The 26920-nt window shown below is 38.5% G+C and overlaps 1 protein-coding gene across 2 annotated transcripts in view; it reads left to right on the forward strand.

The window, feature by feature from the left end:
• mcama (melanoma cell adhesion molecule a) overlaps positions 1-26920 on the forward strand; it is a 63780-nt gene that overhangs the window by 21540 nt on the left and 15320 nt on the right. For both annotated transcript variants that reach the window (XM_088440685.1, XM_088440686.1), the window contains exons 2-6: positions 21833-21966; positions 24788-25016; positions 25098-25168; positions 25259-25346; positions 26717-26896. In XM_088440685.1, coding sequence (XP_088296811.1) covers positions 21833-21966; positions 24788-25016; positions 25098-25168; positions 25259-25346; positions 26717-26896 — 702 coding nt within the window. The remainder of the gene's footprint in view (positions 1-21832; positions 21967-24787; positions 25017-25097; positions 25169-25258; positions 25347-26716; positions 26897-26920) is intronic.

A 26920-nucleotide genomic window follows, 5' to 3' on the forward strand; every position in this document is an offset into this window, starting at 1 on the left:
TCATCACTGGTGGTTGCTGCTGAGTTGAGGCAAAACTGTCGTCGCTCCGGCTGGCTGGAAAAGAGCATATTCCCTCCTAAATCCTGAGTGCTTTAGAATTGTGAAACATGACCCCCAGAAGCATTATGTCAGCGGCCAAGAGTTTCACTTCTTTCTTGAAGTCAGATCCCTTGCAATGAATATGAGGCATGTTTCTTCACGGGACAAAGCCAATGCCACTGAGCCGTCTCCACTTTATTTGCTCCGGGCATCCCCTTGGACATCATCTTTGTTTCAAGGAATGGCAAGTCATCTGATAGCTTTTGCTCCCTGTTGGTGTTAAAGAGTGAAAAGTGACCAGAATGAACCTGAAGTCTGTAAAAAAGCTTGTAAAAATATATTTATGTGCCAGATTAGGTTTCCACAGGATGTAGTGACTAAAGTAACAAAGTAGAAAGTCAAATATCTTCTGTTACATTTAAGGAAAAAAGCGTACTCAATAGTCATTAATCACCATTAGTATTATTTTGCGAAAAGTCACAACTTGTGCAGATAGCACAGAAATGTAGAATAAAGAAAGTAGTGGTAGTTTGGTTTTTGTGTATCAAAAGTATTAGTGGTATCAGGGACTACACAAAAGTTGAGTACCCATACTTGTAGCAATCTGAAAAAAGGTGATATCAATCATCCCTCTTTCTTAAACTTTTGATGTAGACATGCACATGTCTAATGATGCAAAAATCAGCTTTAGTGTGGTTGCTCGAACAACCAATGGGACATTCTGTAAATCAGTTGTGCTCTAACCATTGTAAACCATATGCACTTTTCTTATCTTATCCATCAAAGGCAATATCAGTTCGATATGTAAACCAACAGCCAACATAATGAACATGATTTATGCTCGTTTTCAGTAAACATTAAGAACTTCTTTTGGAATTTATTAATTGTCTATTTATGAACCTGAAAACTATTTCCTAAAGTTTCCTATGTCTGGCACAGTGCCAGTTGTGCACCCATCACTGCACCATCGTCAGCATCTGTTGTCAAATTAAAAATGACGCGATCCCGAACACTGTCTTTGAAGTCAAAAAGTGTGGATACTGCATGTGCACATGAATATTCATAGTGCCCCGAGGCTAACCAAAGTGTTTTCCTATTGTGCTAATGAGCTGTGCTCTGCCACAAATCCCACATATGCTATAGCTAGCTGGCTGTTTTCACCCCCACTGATTAATCCCATCATTACTGTAAACTGCACAGCCATCTCTTGGTTTACATTCTTAATTAGCTTTTCCTCATGTTGTCGTTCTTAAAGTAATCTCATTCTTCCGTTTATGATATCACGCACAGGTTCGGTCTCTAAATGTTTTGGTAACCCTGTGGGCTCGACCATCACTATCAGATTTATGTCACCTATCATGTTACGAGGGGGTACTTCCCCCTTTAGCTGATTCATTGTGCGGCTCTAATTATTTTTGTCTCTCACTTATCAGTTTCAAGGCATTTGTTTGGCAGTTTCCCCAGAGGGCTAATCTCTTTAAGTGTGTCTCTAGAGCACTAAACTAAGAGAGACAAAAAAAAACAACAATAACCTGGTGGAGGAATCTCACCGGCAACTGTTGATTTACAATATCTGCAGACTGTCTGTTCTTTGTAACATTCTTTCGCATCATGGTTATAAATCATGACAATCCTGTCTTTAATGCAGCCAAGTGAGAGGAAATGAAAATGGGTAAATACAGTCTCCCCAGTTTATGTGATGAAACTGGTGACATGTTGATGAGCTCATTGTAAATACTCAGAGTATTCTTTTTAAGGATTAAGTGTTTGTTTGTTTGTGTCATGAAAGTATATTTTTGCCATCCTAATGATGTGAAAAGGGAATGATTACCGTGAATCACAAAAATTGCACTTTTTATATTATTGGCCTCTGATCAGTGGGATCAATGAGATCTAGATTCTGATCAAAATCTGATCCTGTTATTGAAGACCCATGATCTAAACCAGGGATCTTCACTCCTGCTCCTCAAGGGCTGGTGTCCTGAATGTTTTTGGTCCTGGATGTTTGCATGTCTCCCTGCTGCAAAACACCTGACTCAAATGATCAGAATCATTATTCTTCTTCAGCAGATCTTGCTCATTGTCTGATCATTTGAATCAGGTGTTTTTCAGCAGGGAGACAGTGAAAACATCTAGACCAACCCTCAATTACCAGGAGTGAAGAACCCTGATCTAAACAAGACAATTTGCTTTTCTTTACTCCTTCCATGATGGCAAAAAAGAAACGAGGCATAGTAAACGTTTTAAGGGCTTTAAGAAATGCTCAGATCAATATGGCCAAGTCATAGATCGATAAATGTCTTTTTAGACTTTTATGTCAATTAAGATACTAAAAGCATTACTCTGTAGTTGATAGCGGTTCCTGGTTTATTTGCATTAAACCACAGTGCCGTACACCTGACCAAATTGGGGGTATTCTTGAGATGGAACAGGATAGCTTTGTTCTCTGATAAGAATCACAAAATGAGTCACAATCAGGATTTAGTCACAGACAGGACTTCTTGGATGATTTAGCGCCTGCTGGACACGGCCAATATCTTTTGAAAACGGGCCTGATGAAAGCTGGAATGTGATCCACCTTTTGCGGCTCAGGTTTAGTGTTAGGAATCTACCTTCGGGGGTTCTGTCTCCTCCCCTCGATTGAAGAATGGAGATTTGAAAGAAAAGTCAGCTAAGCCTGTTGATTGTGCGTGATTAGTGGTTGTTTACCTTTCTTGGACTAAAAAAAAAGAAAGACATCAGAGACATGATAAAGTAGATGAAGTAGCAGATTGCCTTTAACCAACTCATAGTGTGTCCCGAGTGTTTAAACTGTGGTGTATGTCCAACTAGTCAAATAATATGCATTCATATTGATGAAACAGACCCCATCCAGAGCTACTTTTAATAAGTAATGAGGTGCCACAGTAAACAGACTATGTTTTTTTTTTTTTTTAATATGCCTTGTCATTTACAGTACAGTTCAGAAATAAAAACACAAAAACAAATGAAATGTATTATAATCCTACAGAAATATTTTTATAAACCTTGGCCAAATATAGCCCAAAAATGCTGACTGAGTAAGACCGACTCTGACTCTGCAAGGTCGCCTGAAGTGCTGGAGGACTCATGACGCCATGGGCTTCCTCGGCCTCCAGCCAGGTTGGCATCTGCTGCCCAGCGGAGGGCCGGAACACTGATATGGACAGGATTTAAATTCTTCCAGACACCTTGGCTTGTTAAAGGCTACATTAGCGTTGTTGTGCATACCTTTGTTGTTCTACATGTCGCTGGAATAAAGCCATATTGTTAAAAGAGCCCCAGATTTACAGCAAGTCTCAGTAACGTTAATCAAGATCTTTAATTCACTGATTTGTCTTCCAAAGTTTCCAGGCTGAGATTGACTTTTGTATAGCTTTTCTGAGCTTGTCCAAAGGGCATAAATTCAGGTGTTCAAAAGATGGTTAGAATTTTGCATGGTGAGAGAACAGCGGCCACTGTGTGAAATTGGCAAACTTGTTCTTTTATGTGAGCCGGTCTCACTTTCCCCAGCTTTTTTCAAGTCGCCTCAAATCAGAAAACTTCATAAAGTCGACTCTGCAGTTAACTTTATTAGTTGTGTGCTCAGCTCGTCTTTCAGTGTTCAGTGACTCATTGCTAAGGTGTCTTTTTTTTTCTAGCTCTGTTGCTAACCAAAACAGCAACAAGTACTGTAAATAGTCACTCTGATGATATCTGCAGTAGTCTTTAAAAATGCTTTTATGATGTTAATTTTGATTAGAGCTCCAATATATTCCAATGTGATATCTCCAGAATGCATCAAAGGTTAAATGAGTTGTTGAGTTAATCCAAGTCATGAAATGGACTGGAATTCATATCTTGGTATTAATTCATTCTTGGTATTAACTTTTTGGTCTCAACAGTAATGGTGAGGGTATAAGTATGAAAATAATAACGGAGGTATATAGGATTGCATAATTCACGTGTGAAAAAGCACATTTTTTATTCTTAATAAAGATCAAAAAGTCAAATTAATTCTTCTATCTGCTTTATGTATTTTTTTTTTTTTGCATTTCATGTAAACATATCTGCAATGTATTTTGTTATTTTACATTTATCATTTAAAAACAGTCCCAAGCAATGATAAATCAATGAAAATAATTGGGATTTCGAGGCTAGTTATTATGTAAAGCTCAAAACTTTACTCTGGTGCAAAACAATACAACTTATATTGCTGATATTTAATTGAGTTTTGACTTATTTCCTGGCTGCATTTCACATTAGAGATTAGCGTGCATTGCAACCTCTTCGCTGCTTGATAGGGGGGTACAAACGCAGTAACAATTTTCAACACAATTTGTATACTGTCATTGACTAATTATTTATCACAAGAGCCAAAAAAATAAACATAATTGTTGCCATTCTAGACACTCAAGGCATTCTAATACTTACTTGCTCTACTGGGGCAAATGAAAACTTGGCATTGAAACTGTGTTGCATCAGATAGGCAGCTTGGGAAAGTGTTATAATTGAATAAGATCAGCCAACCTTTCATTAAAGTGAGAACACTGATGTAATTGACTTAAGTAGGCCCAACAGGAGCACGAGGAACAAACATCAAAAGGCTGTTTACTTCCTTTAATATTGTCAGACTGAATAACATGCAATTTGTACTCGTCTTGTCACAAAGGCGAGCCTGTCGCAGGACACTCAGGAGTCTCCGGGTTGATTCCCCAAGTCGTCTTAGCTGACAGATCAAGGCGCCCGTGCTGCATCTTTGAACTTGACATTTCAAAAAGGCCGAGAGGATAAGGAGACGCTAACATATCAAATCCATCCTCAACCCTCTTATTTGACGCTGTTAAAAGATCAAATCAAAGAGCTGGGGATTATCACGACATTGTTAGCTTTTAGGTGTCTAAAAATTGGAATTCATCATTTTCCCTCAAATCCTATGATGGGCATAGTCTATATTACTTTGTGGAGCAACAATGAGGCATCTGCCTCCAGGTCTGAAGGTCATTGGTTCCAGTTGTGTCATTATTACTCTCTTTTCAAAATCCTTTGAACTCATCTTTGTTATGGCAGTTTATATCATGCAATAATTGGCCTTTTTTTCCAAATCTTATGGTGAGATTAATTTAAAACTGTAACTGCAAGGAACTATTTTTTTTCAGAATTTTCTCTTAGCATCTTTTATTATTTTTGTAAAAAAAAAAAGCAAAGATAAGTGACATTTTAACATTTCAACATTTTAGTGAACTATTTACTTTAAAAAAAACTGCTTTCACTTAACTTTGTAAAAACTGTTGTTGACTCAGATAGTTCCCTGAATTTTTTGTTAAAATTTTACAACAACAATTTAGGCACAAGCGAGTATCGACACCAAGTATCAGTAGAGAGGCTGATACTAGTATTGGCTGCTCTTTTTGGAGTACTTTCACGATCACAAACTAGAAAGTAGAATTTAAAAGAATAGAAAAAGCCTATTAATTTCATCAACTTTTAAGAGAAATGCTTAATTGTTAGGTCTTTCGTTAATAGATGTTTTGTGAGATTTGCATGTCAAAAGTATTTGAGTACTCGTGTCATGAGTCCTCGTACTGGCATTGGTCGGAAAAGAAAAAATGGCACTGGACATGCAAATATGGAAGTTTGTTCAGTTAACATATACTTGCCTTTTCAAACTCTGTGCTACCGTTAGTAGATCACTTGGCATGAGGAAACAAAGGTATGCAAGATAGGCAAGGTTTTATTAAACACTTTTCACACACTTAATTTATTTATGTACAATGTCTGGCAGGGGGCCAATCCTACTTGTCAGAAAGCTTTTATCACGGGGGTTTTCCCGTCTACACTATCCGCGAAAATCAAGGGAACACTATATTTTTTTTTTTAATTTGACACCAATATTTTCCCTTTTATTGAAAACAAATATCTGCTCCAAATATCGGTTATTGGCTTCATTGACGACCTATATTCGCCCTCTGTATCGTTCTTGAAAAAAAAAAACCACATGCCGGTTTGTTTCTAATATGAAATCTGTACAATGAGAAGAATACAATTTGTTGGATATACAGCACATTGTACATAGGCCATCTTGTAGGATGAAAAGAGAAAAAATTCTGCCCTTGAGCATAACGCCATACAATGTTAGTTTTTTGTTAGTTTCACGTGTGTGCGTGTGTGTGTGTGTGTGTGTGTGTGTGGTCTCGTGATAATGCTCTATTATGTTTAACCCCCCCACCTCCACTCACACGCACACACATCCTCCAGCACCCCCGCAAGGATCACCAGCTCTCCTTCCGCTCTTCCCACTGTTCCTTGCACCCCTTCCCACAAATCACTTGACAAATGGGCTGCCCACAGGTGCTAGAATGCCCCTATGATTCTCCCTACCCCCAAACACTTTCTCTGGGAATAAGGGGCAGTGTTCCCATTGTTCCCGGCTGCCCTGTGTTAAAGTAAACCGTGTTTCATCCTTCTCGGCCAGCGGGACACAGTGCCACAAGACTACTAGGAATCTAGTCTGGCTCAAGGTCTTGGCATCCGGCCCACGTCCAGCAAATTAAACAAGATGTTTGTCTCAGGCCAGTCTTGATAAAGGGGCTGTCATATGAGAATGTGATGAAAAGGTTCCAGGAGTTATATGACAAAAGATATATGTATTTTAAAAAAAAAAAAAAAAACTTCAAAATTTTCCCCTTCAAAATAGATTGCCTGGATTTTAGCCTACTGCCACTGTGTTTTAAGTAGAGCTAAATGGCAAGTTTGTTGTGTCAATATATGTCAAGTGTACAGTGCTGTGAAAAAGTATTTGGCCCATTCCTAATGTTGGTGTTTTTTGCATTTTCATCACTCTCAAAGGTTTCTGTTTATCAAAACATTATTAATATCACACTAAGACAATCCAAAGATATATGAAATGCATTTTTTAAATGATGATTTTGTTGACCGGGGAGTGTGACAATTACAATGACCCTCTGTGAAAAAGTAATTGCTTCATGAACCTAATAGTGAGTTTTGCCACCTTTGACAGGAATAACTGATGTTAAATTATGCTAAAATTGGTATTGAGAAATTTTGTACCAGTCTTCATCTCAGAATTGTTTCAAATGTGACATGTTCAATCAAATCAATCAAATTTTATTTGTATAGCCCTGAATTGCCAAGTCTCAAAGGGCTTCACAGGTGAAAAGAGGTCATGTCGAGACTTCATTTGAAGTCATGTAGAGACATCTTTTCGGTGTAGGTACACAACAGCATCCCCTGTCAAACCTCCCAGAAGGTGAAGGAAAAACTCAAAATCCCCAATTTGGGAAAAATCAGAAACCTTCAGAAGGGACCACAGGTGGGAGGAGCCCCCTTCCAGGCTCACAGATTGAAGTGGATGCTGCATGTACCAATTGCAGACAAATACAGATACACAATCCAGACAAATACAGATACATAATACAGATTACAGAAAATGTTGGAGGGTTGTCTCGCGTGAACTGCCCATTTAAGGTTACACCACAGCATTTTAATTACCATATTTGTCCGTGTACAAGTCGACCTCGTGTATAAGTCGACCCCCTTCCCCACCTCCCTGCTTGTTACTTCAATTCGGATGAATTTGAAAAACCTTTTGTAACTTTAATGGTTACATGGCTGTCCAATTAAACCACATGGTGTGTTTTATTAAAATGATGAACTTACGGTACTTTTAGACCCATTTCTTCATCGTATATCGGATAACATCATGTTGCAGTTAGGGGGGAGGCGTTGGAGCAGAAATGAGACAAGTGCGAGGCAATGTGCAAGCGTGGATGCAATACCGAAACTAATGTTGCAGCAATAAAATAATTTGAAGTTTCACTGCTTTTTTTGTTGACACAGCTAAATGTTAATTTTTCGAAAAGCCCTAAAGACATCATCACTATCTGACTCGCCAAATAGCTCCTCCCATTTAAATCCAGGGCAGCCTCTCCTTCCTGCTCGTCATTTGAGCAAACATCCTCATTACTCTTCCACGGGTAGTCATCTTCAGACTTGTCCACTTTGTTTGAAATGGAGGTCTCCAGAAATACATTGCTGAAGCTTAATTTACCCAAGTGACTACTGTAGCGAGCTCAGTTCTTTGGAAGTTTTTCTAGGTGTGATTGTGAACTGGAGGAGTCATATTCTTTGTTCATTGACCACTCCAGGGAAGGTGTGTCACTGTTCCCAGTTTTCTCCATTTGTGGATAATGGCTCTGACAGCAGTTCTCTGGAGCCTTACAGCCTTTGAAATTTCAATCACTTTTTATCAGATTTCTTCTGGGATTTCTTTGGATCATAACATGATCCATTTGTTCTTGGGATTTTGTAGCCTACTTCTCATTGTCTAAAAGACTCTATTTAGGTGACTTCTTCCTATAAACGATAACTTAATTATTATTTTTTTTTTACACCATTCGAGAAAGATTGATCTATCAGCCACTTAAGCCAAGTTTTGATGCACAGATGTGTATTTTTATATGCAGCTAACAGCAGCTTGTGTTAGCTGAGGCTCTTACGACATTATTTGTGATAAAAAAAGCGGAAAGACTTAACCAACACCAACGAGTCCATTCTTGTTCACACACAGGAATATTACTAAAACCAAGAAGAAAAAGTTATGATGTCTCTAGCTGATTAAATTAAGAGTGCATTGCTTAGACAATGCTTTTTGTCAGGTAAAAGGTAGTATAAGAGTTCTAAAAATCCCAAAGTATTATAAACGGCATTGCAGTGTTTTGAAACATTTGCAGTTCTCCACTCACGACAAGCCCCCCCATGTGCTTTGTTTTTATCCCATCCTTGCCCCAGGCTGTAGGGGTCCCGCCCTCTGTGCTGCCAGTCCAGCATGCACTTGTCTTTAACATCTCACAGAATGATTTACTGGGCCAACCAGAGAAAACACAAAAATGCCAAAGATCAATCCATTTGAAACATCTTTCCTGCCTAGGTGTGATTTTATCATTGCCGTAATTTCATTGAGAAAGCAAAGTTTCAATTTCTTTTGAAAACATTTACACCCAAATGATCACAATTTAACGTCAAAACAAATGTAGAATTATCTAAGGCAATGGTTCTCAAACGGAAGTACGTGAAGGCACTTCAGAGGATATGTGAGATTTTACAGGTTTTCTGTGGGTATCATCAAATCAAATGTAATTTTTCTTGATTATGTGACAGTTCATTTTTGTTTTCAAACTAGAAGCAAGTTAATAAGAACTTAGTAAAGTTTACCTATTGTTTATTTATGTTATAGTGATCCCTTCGCATAACGTTGTATGTCTTGATTTTGTTTGAGAATCACTGGTCAGTCAGAAATGTGGCTTATGATGGTAATTGTGCTGTTGAATCATGTATGGATTTAGTGTGTCTGAGGGGTCTTCAGGGGCAGTGGGCCAGGCACAGGGAGTAGCCGCTCTCCCTCATTATCGCAGCAGTGCACCTGATCGCTCTGATATTCTCTTTGAGAGCATTAAGGTTCTCAGTGGGATACTTTGGGGTGTGGGGGGGCATTTTGATCCCGATGAATTAGGTGCGGCATGCTTGGCCGACAGCTCCCGCGTCTGGTGGATTGGATAAAGGGAGTGGGAGTACAGGAGCGGGCCTTTGTTGTTTGGGACAGGAGCAGCATCAATGCTAAACAATAGAAACAAACGAGGTACAGCACAATGGTGCAGCAGTGGACAGTGTTCATGATGGAAACAGATGGTCATCTCTAATGACTCACTTCATAATTAAATGACATTTTGAATTCACGTTGAAAGTATTCAATTTGTTTTGGTAATTGAGATTGTTTGTTTTTATGCAGCAATCCCTGAATCTCTTTCTCATTCTAAATTAGGATGTAATCTAGTCTGTTCTCAACAAATTTTGCTTTGTTTTTTTGGTTAGGTTTATTTGGACACATGTAAACACTGTAATTGAATTCAGATTCCTACCGGTCCCAGAACACAGCGTTCTGTTCTTTTAATGAAATTTGTCTGGGTTCTAAATAGACATTGTGGGTTTAGCGTGAATGTGAATAAGAGTGGATTTAAGTGAATGTGCCCTGATTTTTCATTATTTAAAATCCTTTTGATTTCAAAAGCGTAAGTTGTTTTTTTTAATCTCAAACATGCAAACAGATTGAATCAAACCAATTTACGCATTCCACTTTATAATACACTGAAATAGGTGTCAATTCATCTACCTTGAAACTCCACCAGAACAATGTTAGCGCCACGGTTTTCTACGTGGACCTTTTTTGCAGAAGAACATGGAGGGCTGGGTGGAAAATTAGGCTAACTTGGCCTCTGAACTGTAGTGAATCATTTTAAAATGATATTTGTGCCCATTTGTTGCATGTTGAAAGTCATTCCCCGTCATAAAGCATCATTTCCATCAGTGGTTCTCAAAGTGGGGTCCGCGGAACCCTGAAGGTCTGACTGCAGGGGGTCCATGAAATAATTTGGGTTATTAATGAAAAATTATATGTGCAGTATTTGTTAATTTAATTTTATATTAATCAATTAATTGATTACTCTTCAATAATCAATTCAACCAGTTTTACATATTTTAAAAAATCTAATCATTTTAAAATTTGTCAAATAGACACACATAGTTAACATCATCATCAAAGAGCATGATTATTTAGTCACTAAATGTTGGACAGCGAGCTGTTTCAGGGCAATTGACACAGTTGGATATGAGGAGGTGTGCAATTTGCAATTTTTATTTTATAAACTTCAGTATGGCTGAAAAGTAGCAAATATACTTGTAGTCAAATTTAATATGTTGGTAATTAAAAAGGACACTTATGTTTTGCTTTTTTTTGTTTTGTTTTGTTTAAGACTACATTCCGCAATCAAGCTAATTATAAAGGAATATAAAACAAAAAAAATAGTAAGAGCAATAAGGGCAATAATAATGAACAGTTAATAAAGTAATAGACTTACATTCTGAGGATATTATGGAGTAGGAGTGGAAGAAACTGTATACATATGAGGATAATAGTGCAAAATATCATGTAGCGCAAACATTTGCAATAAGGTTCTCAAAAATTTGAGAACCCCCAAAAGGGGTCCCTGACCCCAAAAGGTGTATGAACCCTTGATCTACATCATGAAGCTGACGAAGAAGATACCAAGATGTGCAAAGCTGTTATCCAGGGTGCCAACTTAAAGAATCTAAATTCGCAAACATATTCTGTTTTATCAAGCAGTATTTCTCCATAATGTCAAGGATTTAGGTATTCATCTTCAATTATAGACATTATTAATGAATGGAAAACCACTGAATTAGAGGGTGGTTCCAACAGTTTGATAGGCAACTGCATGCAGCAAGGCTTTTCAGTGTTCTGATGATGATAATCCAGGTCGCCCTCATAAGAGGTTCGTTTTTGGAATTCTGCGATAAGGGCGTGCTGTCGTCATGGGTTTGATTGCAAAAGAGGCTTCCAGGTAGCATTACAATAACAGCCGATAGGCCCTCACGTATGTCCTGTCTTTTGTTCTCTTTATCGCCAAGTGGAGAAACCACCACCTTCTCTCTCAGGTTGACACGTTTGTTGATTCTTTCGTCGGTCCAATGGTGTTATGATTAGGAAACAACCAGCAGATTGTCACAAAATATACAGTTCACAATAAGTTGGAGATTCTGGTATTTGCTTGAGCGCAGGCACACAGTGAGACCATTTTGTGGAAAACAAAGAATCCCCCACAAAATCTCTCATTTATTGTGAACAGTGTATTTCTCAAGGGTTAAGGGTTGGATTTGTACATGATAAATTATGCACTGCATAGTTGCTAACGTTGCATTTCCATGTTTAAGCCATGGGGGTCCAATGTGACTCCTGGCTAACTACTTATTTTAACCAAATTACCACCATACCTCTATATGAATGCTTACAAGCCACTTTGACTGCAGGCTTGCAAACTTCTTTTCGGTCTATCGATTTGCCAAAAGACCCTACATGACCCCCACCCTCGCATGTAGACTGTGTTTAGCCTGTTGACCTTTAATTAGTCAACCTGCATCTGTGCAGCAAACGGCATGCCTGAACCCTGCCGTGGTGGAGGCGGGGCCATTGATGGCAACACATCAGATACAAGCATGAATAAAACATACTCAACGCTCCCTTTAATGAAGTCTCACCCACCGGGTGTCGTATTAAAAAATTTATAGAATTGCCTGAGAAGTTGCCGACGAGCAGGAATAATTTACAGTTCCTCAAAAGCCAGAGAACATCGACGGACTTTTAGTCTGAGGTTGAAGGGCCACAGGAGTATTGGTACGTCAAAAAGTCAGTGGAGGCATGAAAAAAAAATGTACCATACAACTACATTGGATTTCATTAAAAAATACAACTCAAATGAAAATTAGCATCATGTATTTTATTTTTCCATTATTACGGTGGGATTAAATATATGTAATTAGTTGTAATTACATTACTGGTATGTTTAAATTGTTTTCAAAACAATAACAATCCACTTTCTTCGTCAACGTGGTATTCTTAACTTGTTTTCAAGATAAAATGCAAGCATTAAGTCTAACTTAGTTCAATATAATAATTGTACTCTGCTGAATTCAAATCAAAAGTTTGACCTGCTGTTATGTTATGCAGTTTTATCATGGAATTCAAACTAGAGGTACCACCATGGGCACATTTCAAAGCACACTTTGAAAATGTGGGGTTAAAGTCAATTCCAAAATAGTTTGAAGTAGCACTGGATGTTGTAGCCAAAACCAAATTCTCGATTTGTGCAGTGATTCTGTACTATTATGATTTTAATTATAATTTTTTGTCATTTGTGGAAACATACAGTGCTGTTTTCGGCTGTGAGAGTTGTGTGTTGCAACATAATAATGTAATAAATACTCTTCACTAATAATATATATTATTCGGCATAATATATATTATTTGGCATAATATTCGGCAGCACAGTACTTTGAGAGAAGATATTAATCGGTGATTAACAGTGTTTCCCGAGTTTGAAGCAACAAATTCATCAGCGAATGATGAATGGCTCAATACAAGAATTAAAAAAAAAGCACACATATTTTTTCTAAAAAAAAAAGCACTTTTTTAAATTTAAAAGAACTTTTTCACGGGATGGCAACAATATGCAAATCTGTCATCCAAGTGTTCAACACCTGAAGGGGGTCTCCCTCACATCAATCGGCAGTTTGCAGGGTTGTGACCGGCCGTGGTGCTGCATAAAAGGGGAGATAATTGCATAGAGTTGCCTTTGAGGAGATTTCTTGAACTTCCTTATCTCTCATATGCCAAAGAATAAAGAAGCGCGGACTAGCTCACGGCTACGGACTGTCACCACGGGAACGGACTACTGGGAGATTTGTGCCACATTGTGCTCCTGAAAGCACGGCCCCCCTCACTATGACAAGGACCCCTCGGCTCTCTACGTATGCCTGTGCATGTTTGTGTGTGTGTGTACTCTCTTTGATGTCAGACAGTGCACTTTGTCCACCAGGTGTTCAACAGCCTACCCAGCTTGTGCATTGAGAACTCGTCCCGCTTGTCAGGCGCACTTCTATGCTCGCCATCTGAGGAAGCCTCTCTAGATACATTTACTCAGCAGCACTCTCACGTTATAGGAATAAGTCGCTTCAAATAATACGATTTTACCTCTTAATAATATACATAAATTGTGGTTGAGAGAATTTTCTGTACATTTGAACATGAATCAGCAAAGGTGTTCTTTAATGCAAAGCATCAGATTGCATGACTTTTGAGCTCGTAAGTAGGATATCTAAAACTACAGTCGTTGTCTGCTATGTTGTATCTGGATTAAATTTGGTGCTTTTTTTCACCTTTTGTCAAAAGTAACCACTTTTGTTTACAAAAAAAATAGAATTGGAAATACACAAGGTTTACAAGTGATGACGAAAACAAAGAAGTATTGTAGCGGTGAAATCCGATTTAAAACTGTAGGCTGTTGGTTTAGATGTAACAGTTAGGATTTGCCGTTTAAAATCACATTTTTTTTTAAACCCCCAAAATATTTATTTAAAGGTTTTTTTTTTAATTGGTGGTGGTTCATCAAAAAAAGACTGCATTCAAAAGTGTTTTTTGTTTTATTGGTTGCATTAACGGAAGCTTATAATAGCTCAGGGAACTTATTTGTCGAGACAGCAGGGGCTGAAGAATTAACGGACACAGCATCATGGACAGATCGTCTATAGTACTTTCATTCACCTACCATTCAGTGCACGCCATGTTCTTCATCTGATGACACAACCACAAAGTTGATCATCGAACTGCGGCCTAGGGCTTCCCGAAGCCAAGTGCACATATGGACACCCTTATGTTTGAACATGGTGTTCGTTATGGACAATCAGTGATATATACTGTATAGTAACCAAGTCGTACTGTGCGCAACTCCAGAGCGGAGTCCAACCCCTCTCGAGAGGACCTGTACCAGAACCAAGCTGTGTGTGGAGATGAGACGAGTCTGCCAATGGATAGTTGGAACTTTACTGCCTCACGCACCAGCTCAGACTCCTTCCCTGTCCCTAGCGTAAGCTTCTGCAGCTGGTGATCAACCCGCCAAGGTTCCCCCCTTCGGACACCGCCCAGTTCATGTGGCGCCCGACCTCTATGAACCCTGTGGTCTGTTGCCATTTAGCATGCGATAATTATGTAAAGTTTTGTTCACCATTAGATAAATCAAATTCATTAACATTCTCTGTTAATGCTTTTGTATTGTTAATTCTGCAAATCAGTGTCATTTACAGCCTTGGAGAATGGAGGTAAATCTGAAAATCAGTTTCATTTGTAGCCTCGGAAAGTAAAATGTGTAAATGAACTACATGACACACTTTTAAAACAGAATTCTGTACACATTAATTTGTGCTTAATCTTATCTCTTTCAGTGCCATGGACGAGAATTCTCATCTTTTAAAATAGTAATAACAGTAATACATAATAAAATTCTCGTTAAATACATTGTTTATGGAGGGTAGCTGACACCCTTGACTAATGCTTACCTAATATAAGCCAATTGAGTGCTGTAGTGATACTGTGAACGTGGGATGGCAGTGTTTTTACACTTACAACACAGATATTACCTACCGTATTTCCCGCACTATAAGGCGCACCGGATTATATGGTGCACCATCAATGAATGGCCGAGTTTCTAAAAAAAAAAAAAAAAAGTCATATATAAGGCGCACCGAATTATAAGGCGCGCATAGAGTTGAAACCATAGTACTGGCTGGGGTTGCATTATGCATCCACTAGATAGAGTTGCGTTTTACAGCCACTAGATAGTGCTTCACTAAAGGGAATGTATTAAAAACAATCAGCAAAGTCATCAAACTTTATTTATAGAATATAAACTTTATTCATACAATACAAGCGTTGTATGGATAGTATACTAAGGAATATTTGTTATTCAACAAATTCAGATAAATCAGAGAATGCGTTATTGGTAATTGCTATCTAACGACTAAACAGGAGCTGCAGAGCGCTGAATAGATCCATATCAAGCCATGCACTTGTGAACGTGCGGTGCCACAATCCTTTTGATTTTCCCCTCGGCATGCATTATATATTTTTGACCCGCTATTTCAATATGGAGCACAAAGAAGTTATGAATAAACGAATGTCAGGGAAATTTAAAAGACAAACATGCAACGGTATGAGTGAGGAGCCAAGTGCAGGAGAATGCGTGGCGCCGCCGTCGTTTTAATTAATCGGACTGGGCTTTAATACAGTCAGGCCAGGTCGGTTTGAACTGGATTTGTTAGGCATAAACTATAGTTTATGCAGTCAGTAGATGATATGATCCATATATAAGGCGCACCAGATTATAAGGCACACCGTCAGCTTTTAAAAAAAAAAAGGCTTTTGGGTGCGCCTTATAGTGCGGAAAATACGGTACATGCAATTCAAAGTAAGGAATGGAAATCAATCTTGTATATCATGGGTGGCCAAGTTCGGTCCTCAAAATCTACATCGTTATCAGGATTCTGCAACGCATGCTGATGAGCTATCATTTGAATCAGGTGTGTTAGGGACACAATGAAAACAGGCTGGATTGTGGCTCTTGAGGACCAAACTTTGCCACCCTGTTGTACATGATACCATCCATATTTATTTATTTATTTATTTATTTATTTATATATTTATATCGGCCTTGAAAAATGAGTGAAAATGCTAACTATACTGGCCCTCTAGAGGTGTACTTTTCCGATAATGCTTGCCACTAAAAGAGTTAACATTCAATAAATTTAAATGACATGGTTAGAGTGAAGCTAATTTGTAATTTTATGCTACAAACCCACTGACTACATACAATAACGCAAAATAAATCATGTCTTGGAGTCAACAATGCACGTTTGGAGTTTTGTTAAATGTGTTCATCAAATTTAGAGTGTAAAAAAAAAGCCTCATAAGAAACAAAGACAGAACTTTGGTTTAATTTGAAATGAAAAGCAAATTGCACTGTTTTGATGGATTGGCACATATCAACAATCATGTAATTACATTGTTATATTAATTTGGGACAGTTTGGATTTTTTTTTTTTTTTTAATAGCATAAATGTATTGTCATGGTACTGGATTGTGATTTGATATAGGTATCAGGAGATCCTTGAATCCAGTGACTTAGACTCGAGTACCAAAAACTGTGTGATCGGGACATCTGTAATTACTTAAGGTAAACAGACTAGTGCAGGAAATTGCATTTAATTATTAGGTGCACTGTTACTGTTTTAAGTTTGCTTTAAAGTCCGAAAGGTATAGAAATCTTTCTTTATTGTGACTCTGCATTGACTTTATTTTTGCTCACCCAACTCCTTGACGGAAAGACAAAATAAAGGTTTCAAAAAGATACTAAACATAGAACGCGACCAAGACGTGACGCAGCGGCACTCTGCGGACGCTAGAGCTTGGAGAACCATCATTATGGGAAATGTTTATTATCTCAAAAGTGTCCTGGTTCATTTCATGGCTCGCCAGCCACGTGAAGGATTAGAATGAGGTTGTGTCTGAGGTGATTTGAGGCTCTTATCAGTGGCAGGGGTGTACATCTAGCACAGGTCTAAAATGACAGCCTTAATCAAAGCAGCAAGCCAATAATGGTGACCATTCTGGTTAGCATAGGGTATTGTCCTTGTGTTAATGGCCTAATGAAATACTGTATGCGTATGGGATTTTTGCCTAGGTAGCTCCCTCACCAGAGCCTGTTATTTATCTCATTTGCTTTTTAGTCGTATTTCTCAAGCCACAGAGTATTTACAATAAAAATAACAGTAGATCTTATCCTTTCCACAGAAACAAGATATGTTTATTTTCACTTGGCACTGCAACTGTCTATGAGCATCTGGGCCAAACTGGCTAAATAAAATCATTTAAGTTTAAATAAATAGAAAAAAACTATCTGTTCCAGTCCTTGTCTTCTTCTGGTGGGCACAATGTGGGCAGTAAAAAACAATCTCAAATGAACTCAAATGAAGTAAAGGAGAGTTTCACAAAAACAGCAAGTGAGTCAGTAATTAGCAGTAATATTATTTTTATTTACTATTTATTTTGCAGGAGATAAAGAATTTTGAAATATCCTAAATGGAGTTTTGTGTAGCCGGCGGGTACTTGGAAAGCACTTCAGGGGATACTTGAGGTTTTAACATAGCTTATTCACGTATCAAGAACAAATTATTTGGAACCTGAAGCAACCTATTGCTAAATTGTGTTTACTCCTCTGTAAAATGTGAGCTTTTATTTTGTTAAGTCTTATAGGGGTGCACATTTTCATTCATGCAGATGAGCCAAAAATAAACCAGATGATGTTACATGATCGAGCTTTTTTAAAAAAAAATAGTCTAAAACCAATGGCTTAAACATGACACACTGCCACATAAAAGCTAGTTACTAGCCTGTTAATGTAATTTTACATTTTGTATGAGCATTAGACTAGCGGACATTAGAAATCATGTGGTTGTTTTCATTCATTCTCTGCCATTGACGAGTATACTTGTCAATTATGTTTTTCAACGGGGGTGGTTGGGAAACAACTTTACAGATGCACATCCAACAGTAGATGGCATTGATGCACTACTTAATTTTTTAGATTAACCCAGTTTGTGATGCTTCATTTTGTTCAAGCTACCTTTTTTGTCTTGCTGTTTATAAAAGGCTGGAAAAAGGTTGATTCAAACACATTATATCATTGGGAGTCAAGGTATGATTACATGTGCTGGTTACAAATATAGCAGTGTATGCACTAACTTTTGCAATAACACAATTTCCAAAATAAAAAACAAAAAACAACAAAAAAAACCCCCACCAAGCTTGATAGCTTGTATTTGTGTAAATATGCTCAGTGAGTTGCACCATTTAGATGTAGTTTCCAGAAATGTCTGCTGTGAAAGGCTACATTATGTGTTGGTGGCATGGGTTATCTTGAGCAGTGATAAGCGCTCAGACTACAGGCCTGATCCTGTCAGCACATTCAAATCATCATCTGTTGTTTTCTTTTTTTGTTTGTTTTTGTATGTGTGTGTGCGGGTGTGTTTTAATGAAACAACCTAGCCTTAGACAAGTCACACAAACACAGGCAGGACTTTTGGTTGTCAGGGTCCGCAGATCATGGCTCCTGTGTATTTGTGCTGTAGTCCGTGTCACATAAAGGCCCAACAGGAATAGATAAGAACCAGACCCAGGTTGGCTCTGGAAGCCAAATCCCCGGCAACCCCCCAGTGCTAATCGGATTAGCTGAAAAGTTTTAGCGGAGCGGCCCCAAAGAGCAACAACATTTTTTACACTGATTTCTGTGAAATATTTTGTCCCGCAGCCTGCATAATCTGCTCCTCACAGGCGCCTTGTCATTTTTTTTTTGTCTGACCAAACAACAACTTCAGCGCACCATGAACTGTTTTTCACCCCTTGTGCTGTGGTTTGTGTGATTGTGTGTGTTGTTTATGTGCGTGAGAGAAAGAGCGGAGGGATGTGGTCCACCCAGGTGGGTGAACAATGGCTCACCCATCGTCTTAAAGAACTGCTTGGCTGAGCACCGGCCCAGCCGAGGAAGGGAGGAGAAGTGTGGGAGGGGGAGAAACAGGAGTTGTGACGAGGATTGGTGCAGAGCGGGGCAGGGAGACAGGCTGCTGATGGGGGTTCAGTCAACTGAATTGGGGCGACCAGGCGGGGACGGGTGTCTTCAAGCTCTTTTCATGCTTGGTCTGGTTTAACAAACTCTGAAAACAGGGAGGAGGACACCTTGGTCCACCTCTTTTTAGTTGTTGTCTTATTTTGTGTGCACAATATTCACAATTAGTGTTGTGTACCGTCTGAGATTTCAACAATTCTGTTGGCCCATATGTTGAAAATAAATCTGAATTCGAGCTATCCTAATAATAAGGACCAAGTATTACATTACCTAAAGAAAGATCTTAACCTTCCAAATCCACTTTTTGTAAAGATCAAAGGATTTAACAAAACACGGCACAACGGTTAAATTTAACTGTCCTCAAGTTAAGGACAAGATTCATGAAATCAAATGAATGTGCTAACCTATTTGGTTATTTTTTGCTCCCTCCAAACCTAAGAGGCTTGCTAAAAAAATTAAAAACAATTCTGCGGGGTGGCCAGGATGACCCCTCAGCGTTTGGCCATTTATAAATGCAGTGTGCATGCATAATGCGTTCTTTAATATCATGCACAATCAAGGGTTCCGAAAAATACAATAATCAAATTTAGTGTCAAGTGTCTTTATCGGGTGACCTGGCCTGGTTCAAGATTTTGATATGTACGATGGCTTTCTTGAAGCATATTTACCATCACAAATTAGATAATGCCATTCATTTTGTGATATTTTAAGGTACTATATCGGAATATTAGGTCTTTCTTTACAATTGTATCTTTTTTTTTTTTTTAAGGAAGCTCTGGGGTTTTTTTAATCAAAAGTATGAACGCTATCGATATCGGTGACTACTCAAGAGTTAAGTATTTCCACTAGTATTGCTCTGAAAAAAAAGTGGTATTGAACATTCCAAAGTCTACAATTAAATAAGCAATTAATATAAATAACTTGTGGCAGGTGTCAAGGGGTCTAAAAAATACTGCACTCATATAAAAATAACAGCTCTCTAAATTCTCCCATCAGTGTGGGAGTGGCCAAAAGAGTGACTGGAAGAGTGATAAGTAGTGGCCCACAAAGAAGCACCAAAGTTCCCTAAAAGGCTGCCAAAGCTCTGCCCAAATTATAAGTGGTGTTAAAGATTGTTCAAGTGTTGAATCTAGACTTGAGAGCAAGTCTTCTTTTGTTGGGGAAGTGCTCGGTTTAGCCTGGTTTGTGATTGGAAATGCTGATAGAGAGTCTTTATACACTATGTAGGTACAGAACATGCACTTCTGATGCATTTTTCGGGATACAGACACCACTCTACACACAAACGAGTTACGTTCCAGACGCCCGATCGTTAGCTGTATTTGTCCATAAGTTGTTAGTCAAAAAAAAAAGAAAAAAGAGTGAGCCAAAAAAGAACGTCAATCAGAAAAAAAACAAAAACATTGTTTACATTGAGAGCTGCTCTGGGAGGAAAAGATGATCAAGTTAACTTGTCTCTATACCATGCTGTAGGGAGGAACTGGAAAGAAATGACTGGTCACTCAGATAATTTCCTGCTTTACTATAATTGAGAAGATTGGCAGGCAGCACATTCTCCCCGTGTATTGTATTTCATAGCACTTCTGGCCCATCTCTATTAGTAGATAGCCTGGTAAATGTGTCTAACCTATATGGGTGATTTTACTCTTTGTTTTAGCGATACTACTCCAAAAAAAATGAGTTTTATTGGGCACCCCTGTGTCACATTATCAAGTGGGGGAAAAAACGTACTGATCGTAAAGTTTGTTTACAACAGCAGAATCAGCAATGGTATCACAGAAAATGTGCTGAATACAAAATCTGACTTACAGGCAAGTCTGTTAGTATCTCTGAATGATTGTAAATCAAATGCTCGTAGATAGAGGACAATTTGTATGTTGATCTATATTAGCCCGCATGTATCATTCCTGCTGCTATTGTATTGGATCAATATCAATATCAGATGCTACTGGAGGCTGCAATATCGGCAACACCCCTACTCAGGGTATGTGAACTTATGAGCACAACTGAACCCCAGAGGTTTGAATACTTCTTAGCACAATTGTGTTTCTGGTTCAATCCCAAAAAAATACTGTAACATGAGCACAATTGTGTTTCTGGTTCAATCCCAAAAAAATACTGTACCACTGAAAATTACATATTTATCTCTGGCCATAGAGGAGGCTGCAGACTTCCCTCTGTCCTTGCATTTAAAAAAATCCCTAATTATAACATGTGCTTTGATGTAATCAATTGGAATAAATCATAGACTTAGGCCTGACGGAGAAGCAGAGTATCCTCCAGCATCCAGCATAACTTCTTCAAGCCAGGTTCAACAGAATATTGGACCAAAATGTTTTTTTTTTCACCGTGTGTGAAATAAGAGCGGCCAAGCCCAACATGGCCACAGAAAATCTTGGCTCTGGAATTCAACAGCCTGGTGTCAGCCCGTCGACTCGCCTTTTGCGCCTAAATTCCCAGCAATGATGTCCGGGAAACGGCTTTTGTGGCTAAGACTTGTCAGTCAGCCAGGCGGAAGGAAGCGAGACGAAAAAGTACACCATGTGGACAAGAAGCCTCTTCTTTGTTTCGCTTCTGTTCTCGTCTGTCTCGTGCCAATAAAAAAAGCGTTAAGGCTTGCTTTGGCTTGGTGTACAAATTAGCAATTCAACCAGTGAATCTGAACCTGTGTACTTTTATGTTTGTTTCAGTTTTGGCCAAAGTGGAAGTGGCGATGCCCGAGAGCGTAGAAGTATACTTGGGCGACTCAGCCGAAATCCCTTGCCAGTACAACTTCACCGAAGCCGACACTGTTCCCAGATTTGTCATGTTCCAGTGGTTTGTGGTGAGTGGCGTCCCGAAAACCTGGGCTCTCGTCTATTTGGGGCAGTCGAACTGTGCAAAATGGATTACACTCATGTCTCCAGTCTCACTCAGTGTGACCTGAATGTAATGACTTGACTTTTGGACCACATTGCACTTTTTCCAAGTAGCTTTTACATGATCTGACTGGCAGAAAAATATCAAATAAAATATTCCCACCCTCTTTTCTTTATTTGACGACATTAAGAAGATACGAGCAACGCAAACCACTGTTAGTCACTTATTAGTCAAAGAAATCATCATTAATTCTCCACAGCTGTTGGTATGTATTTTTTAATGTTCTTTGCCCTTGTGCAGGATTGTGACCATTTTTCGGTCATTTTCTCCCACATAATTTTTCCATTATTTAAGCCAAGGAATGGTACATTCCTGGTTGTGTGATTCCGTATTTTCCGCACTATAAGGAGAACCTAAAAGCCTTCAATTTTCTCAAAAGCTGACAGTGCGCCTTATAATCCGGCGCGCCTTATGCAGTGCATAAACCGCCAGGTTCCATTTTTGAAATAAAAGAACTTAATCACCCTGCAAATTCTGGAATTTTTACCTCTGCCTTTCAATTATCAATGTAATTTTTACAATTATTTTTTATAACACTGTTCAACATTTTGATATATGTTTTTAAATTGATATATGCTCCTAATTTTGAAGCAATTCATATTTTGACAAGGCGCAAAAATGTTAGGTTTTTGTAAAAGAAACAATTTTATAAAATGAATCCAGAAACTTTTTTTTTAAATCAACAAAACAATATATTTTAAGGTTTTGGGTTGCAGTTTGATGAAAAAATGTAGGGTAATATTTAATTGAATCATAAGTATATTCTTTTAAAATCTTAAATGGTATTGGCATTGATCTAAACAGTTTTTATATTTAATGTGAATGTAATCAATAGGTATTTTTTCCCATTCTTCAGATAGTACTTTCAACAAATCATCTCAATTTCTGATTGTCTATTAATTTAGTTTGACTGATTTACCTAATTGTTTTGTTGACATTTCCTTTAGCGCAGCTCCATCTAGTGCCTGTATAACGCAAGCCCAGTCACTACTGTATTCAATGTGTTTTATAAGGTGTTGCACCCTATATATGAAAACAGTTTTAAAATGCGCCATTGAAGTTCATGTTTTAGTGTGAAAATTACAATTACTAGCTAGTCGCACCATGTTGAAATTTGACATGTTGCTATCTGGGTGAAATTTGAAATGCCTCTGATGTAAAAAAGGATTGGGCAAAATACAGCACAAAAACCTTGTTCTAACGACTACAACATAAATGCTAGTTTCATTTACCCGCTGTGTGTTAGCATTAGATTAGGTGACTCTAGGGCAGTTTCTGTGCCTGGTTCTTTTCTAATAATGTAAAAATAAATCAAACACACACATTCAAAGCTCAAAATGTACCTAGTTAGGTTAGTCACTGTTATTTTTGTTTACACTGGAACCTTATTCATTTTCCACGTGCTTATTTTTCTCCATTTATCTTGGTTTTTTTTTCGTGGCCTTCTAATGAATGTGTTCAAGTTGGGGTCCATTTTGCATTTTTCCATGTTGTTCCCCTTGTGGATCAATGAGCAAAAAAACTCACGGCAAAATCTTCTGTAATGTATTGACGTTTGAGTGCAAACTCTTAAACTCTATTGTTCGATTTTCCCTTGCTAGGTGACCATATCCTTATACTTTTTAATACAATTAATCAACTGCTTATTCTTTACCAAATCAATCGATAATAAATTTTGATAATCTATTAATTGATAAGTGGCCTAAAATTGCTTAATAGTTCAGGATTTCAGTCTCTTGGCTGGAAATATTGTTAACTCCTTTAGTCCTATTTGATATGGAGGACCAAAATTGGCAGAAATCAATAAATAAATGTACCATTCAAATGAAATAATAGTGTCATTCATTAAATAAATGTTTCATTAATTAGTTAAATGTTTTATTAATTAAAAAAACATTTTGTTAATTAATGCCACGTTTAATTAATCAATGAAATATTTGTTTAATGAATGACATTTTTAATTAATTAATGAAACATTTATTGAATTAGTGACACACTGTTGCGGCGTTTCATGCATTTATTTTATCTGTCATCCTCGCTTGTCAAAGTTTGATGGGCGGGTTCTAACACCTGATTGGTTATCCTGCTTCTCAGTACCCTGCTCTGAAAATCAAGACAGAGCAGGGTCCTCACTCAGGTGTTAAGTGATGAAATATAATTATTTAATGACAGTTTTATATAATTATTGAATGGTGCATTTATCCATCATTTCAAACTTGACGATCATTGTGTGGAATCCAAATAAGACATTTGCTAACATCTCCTTTTACTAGGCGTGATCGTCTCGTGATCATGAGTGTAGCACTCAAGCCCATCTATCAGCCAAGTTGCCCTCCATTGCACGTCTGGCTCAATAAGCGTATCCTCCCAAAAAGTGAAAAGGAAATGAATCCCATGGCACGCCTGAGCGAGAAATCTCATGGCGTTCAATCTCGTGATTGTCTCAGCCCTAGCTTTTACGTTCAAAAACAACCTTTTTGTGTCTTCCGTATTACCAACAAACCAGCAATCAAAGAATAAAATAATATTTCTGTGATGTCAATTTGAAAAAGCTGACAATACTTTAAATAGATTCAAAATACAAAGTAAAAGACGTTCTTAAAATGACTCATCAATTAATTGACAGTTTCGTTGATGAATAAAATAATCTTTGATTGTAGCCCTACTTTGAAATGCGTGCTTCATGTCTGACGAACAATAGTGACACATCTAACCGTCGTCTGCAGAAAGACAGAGAGAGCAGCTCACGGATCCGCATCTACTATGGCGATGACAGTGACAAAATTGTGGACAACAACACAGAGTACAGCGGTCGCATCCAGGTGACTTTTGACCAGTATGGAACACAGCTCACTATACAGGAAGTGCAGCTGTCAGACGAGCGGGAGTTCATCTGCCAGGTCAACGGTCTGTCCGCCGGCACCACGGAGAACAAGACTCACCTGAGGGTTTTTGGTGAAGAAGCATGTCCCAAAAGCACACAACAGCTAATATTTGTTGGCAGATCACGCAAATAACAAAGTGGATTTGTTCCAGGTCCTCCGGAGGCTCCAATCATTAAGGGGGTCCAAGAAGGAATATCTGTGACCAATGAGATGCCGTCTAAGGTGAGACACTTCAGCATGAACCTACTTGGTACATAGTACACAGCCAACTTCAAACTAACTACATCCTACATGGTTTGTCTGTCGCCATAGGTGGCCACTTGTGAGGCCCGAAACGGTTTTCCCAAATCCAACATCACCTGGTATAGGAACAACATGCCTCTGGTGTCTTCAGTGGGACGTAAGTGATGAAGCCAGTGTCAATTGACTTCTAATGTTATTAATTTGTCAAACACAATTTCTAAATTTGAAATATTGGAGTTGCTCGGTATGCAATAGAATAGAATAGTTCTTTATTGTCATTGTACAACAAAATTCAATTTAATGTACCGCGTTTTGAAGGTCCATGGCTTGTACTGAGCCTAAACGCCAACAAAAAATGAGGACAATTGCTGAGAAGGTGATACTTCTGGAACGGAGAAGTTACGCGTTTTTCTTTACTGTGGCCCGCCATTTTGGAGTGAACGAATGCACCGTTCGCTACATTAAGGTCGAGGCGAACATTAGAAGACGGCTGCCATCACCTTTGGCAATTCAGCAAAGCCAGTTGTTACGGTTCGTAATAAAACGATCGTCTGTATGGAAGCTGCTTCAGCCATCTGGATTGCCGACTGCTCGCACAGCTGCGGTCATATTTGTAGCGGCCCGGGCATTGACTTAATATCTAATCTGTACATGATCAAACAATGTTCAGTTTACACTTGAAATACCATTTTATTATAAAATAAATCTAGGTAAGAGATTTCCAACGATCTGGTGGACCGTCTACTCTTAACTGTTGAGTGTCTCTTCCTCCTGCCTCTGCCTGTTGACAACAACAGTGTGCTTCATGAGTTATTCGGCGCGTGCCTGTGGAGTTTTAAGCTACTCCCGCTCCAACTCTTGCCCCTCAGGAGCGTTTGTGTCAGTCACGAAGCGCACCCACAGCAAAAGGCGCACACACACACACACACACACACACACTTTGACGGGGCAGAGAGACACACAGTAAGGAGCAGACGTTCGCCAGATCGTTGGAAATGTCTTACCTAGATTTCTTTGATAATAAAATGGCATTTCAAGTGGTTACTCTCCATTGTAATAATCTTTAATCATTTACAGATTAGACTAATCTGGTAATACGATCGCTGCTGCACATGACTTCAAAGGAAAAGGGGGACAGTTCACTACTGTACAGTTTATGAGGTTTAATAATTTAAGATTTAAGTATGTTTACTGCAATAATATTTGTCTTAATATGTATAGCGAGAAGACCTTTCATGTTTAAAAAAATAAAAAAAAATGTTTTATTTATTTATTTATTTTTTTTTAATGTGAAAAATGGGGGCGCTACTTCGGATTTTCAGCTATCGCGGCCGCTTCCGGAACATATCTACTGTGATAAACGAAGGTTCACTGTTTTGTCAATTTTGGACATATTGAAAAACCCAATGAATAGAGCTGATGCCGCTGAAAATGGACACCCAGGGGTTAATTTTAACTGCACTACTCCATGTTAGCATATGACATATGTCCTTAAAGTTCTTGTGACTGGTGCCGATGCTCCCACAGGTGTGAACGTATGGACCGGCGACACGGTGGAGCCTAGCGGCTTGTACTCGGTCCACAGTACGCTGGAGTACCAGGTGCTCAAGGATGACAAGGATGCTAACTTTTCTTGTGAGGTCAGCTTCTTTGTACCCGGCGCCATCAGGACCGTGGAGTCCAGCAGCGTTGGTGTTACCGTTCACTGTAAGTCAACTCACATGCCACAGA

This window comes from Hippichthys cyanospilos, chromosome 18, assembly GCF_059441005.1.
Source record: "Hippichthys cyanospilos isolate Australia breed blue-spotted pipefish chromosome 18, RoL_Hcya_1.0, whole genome shotgun sequence".
Classification (NCBI taxonomy): domain Eukaryota; kingdom Metazoa; phylum Chordata; class Actinopteri; order Syngnathiformes; family Syngnathidae; genus Hippichthys; species Hippichthys cyanospilos.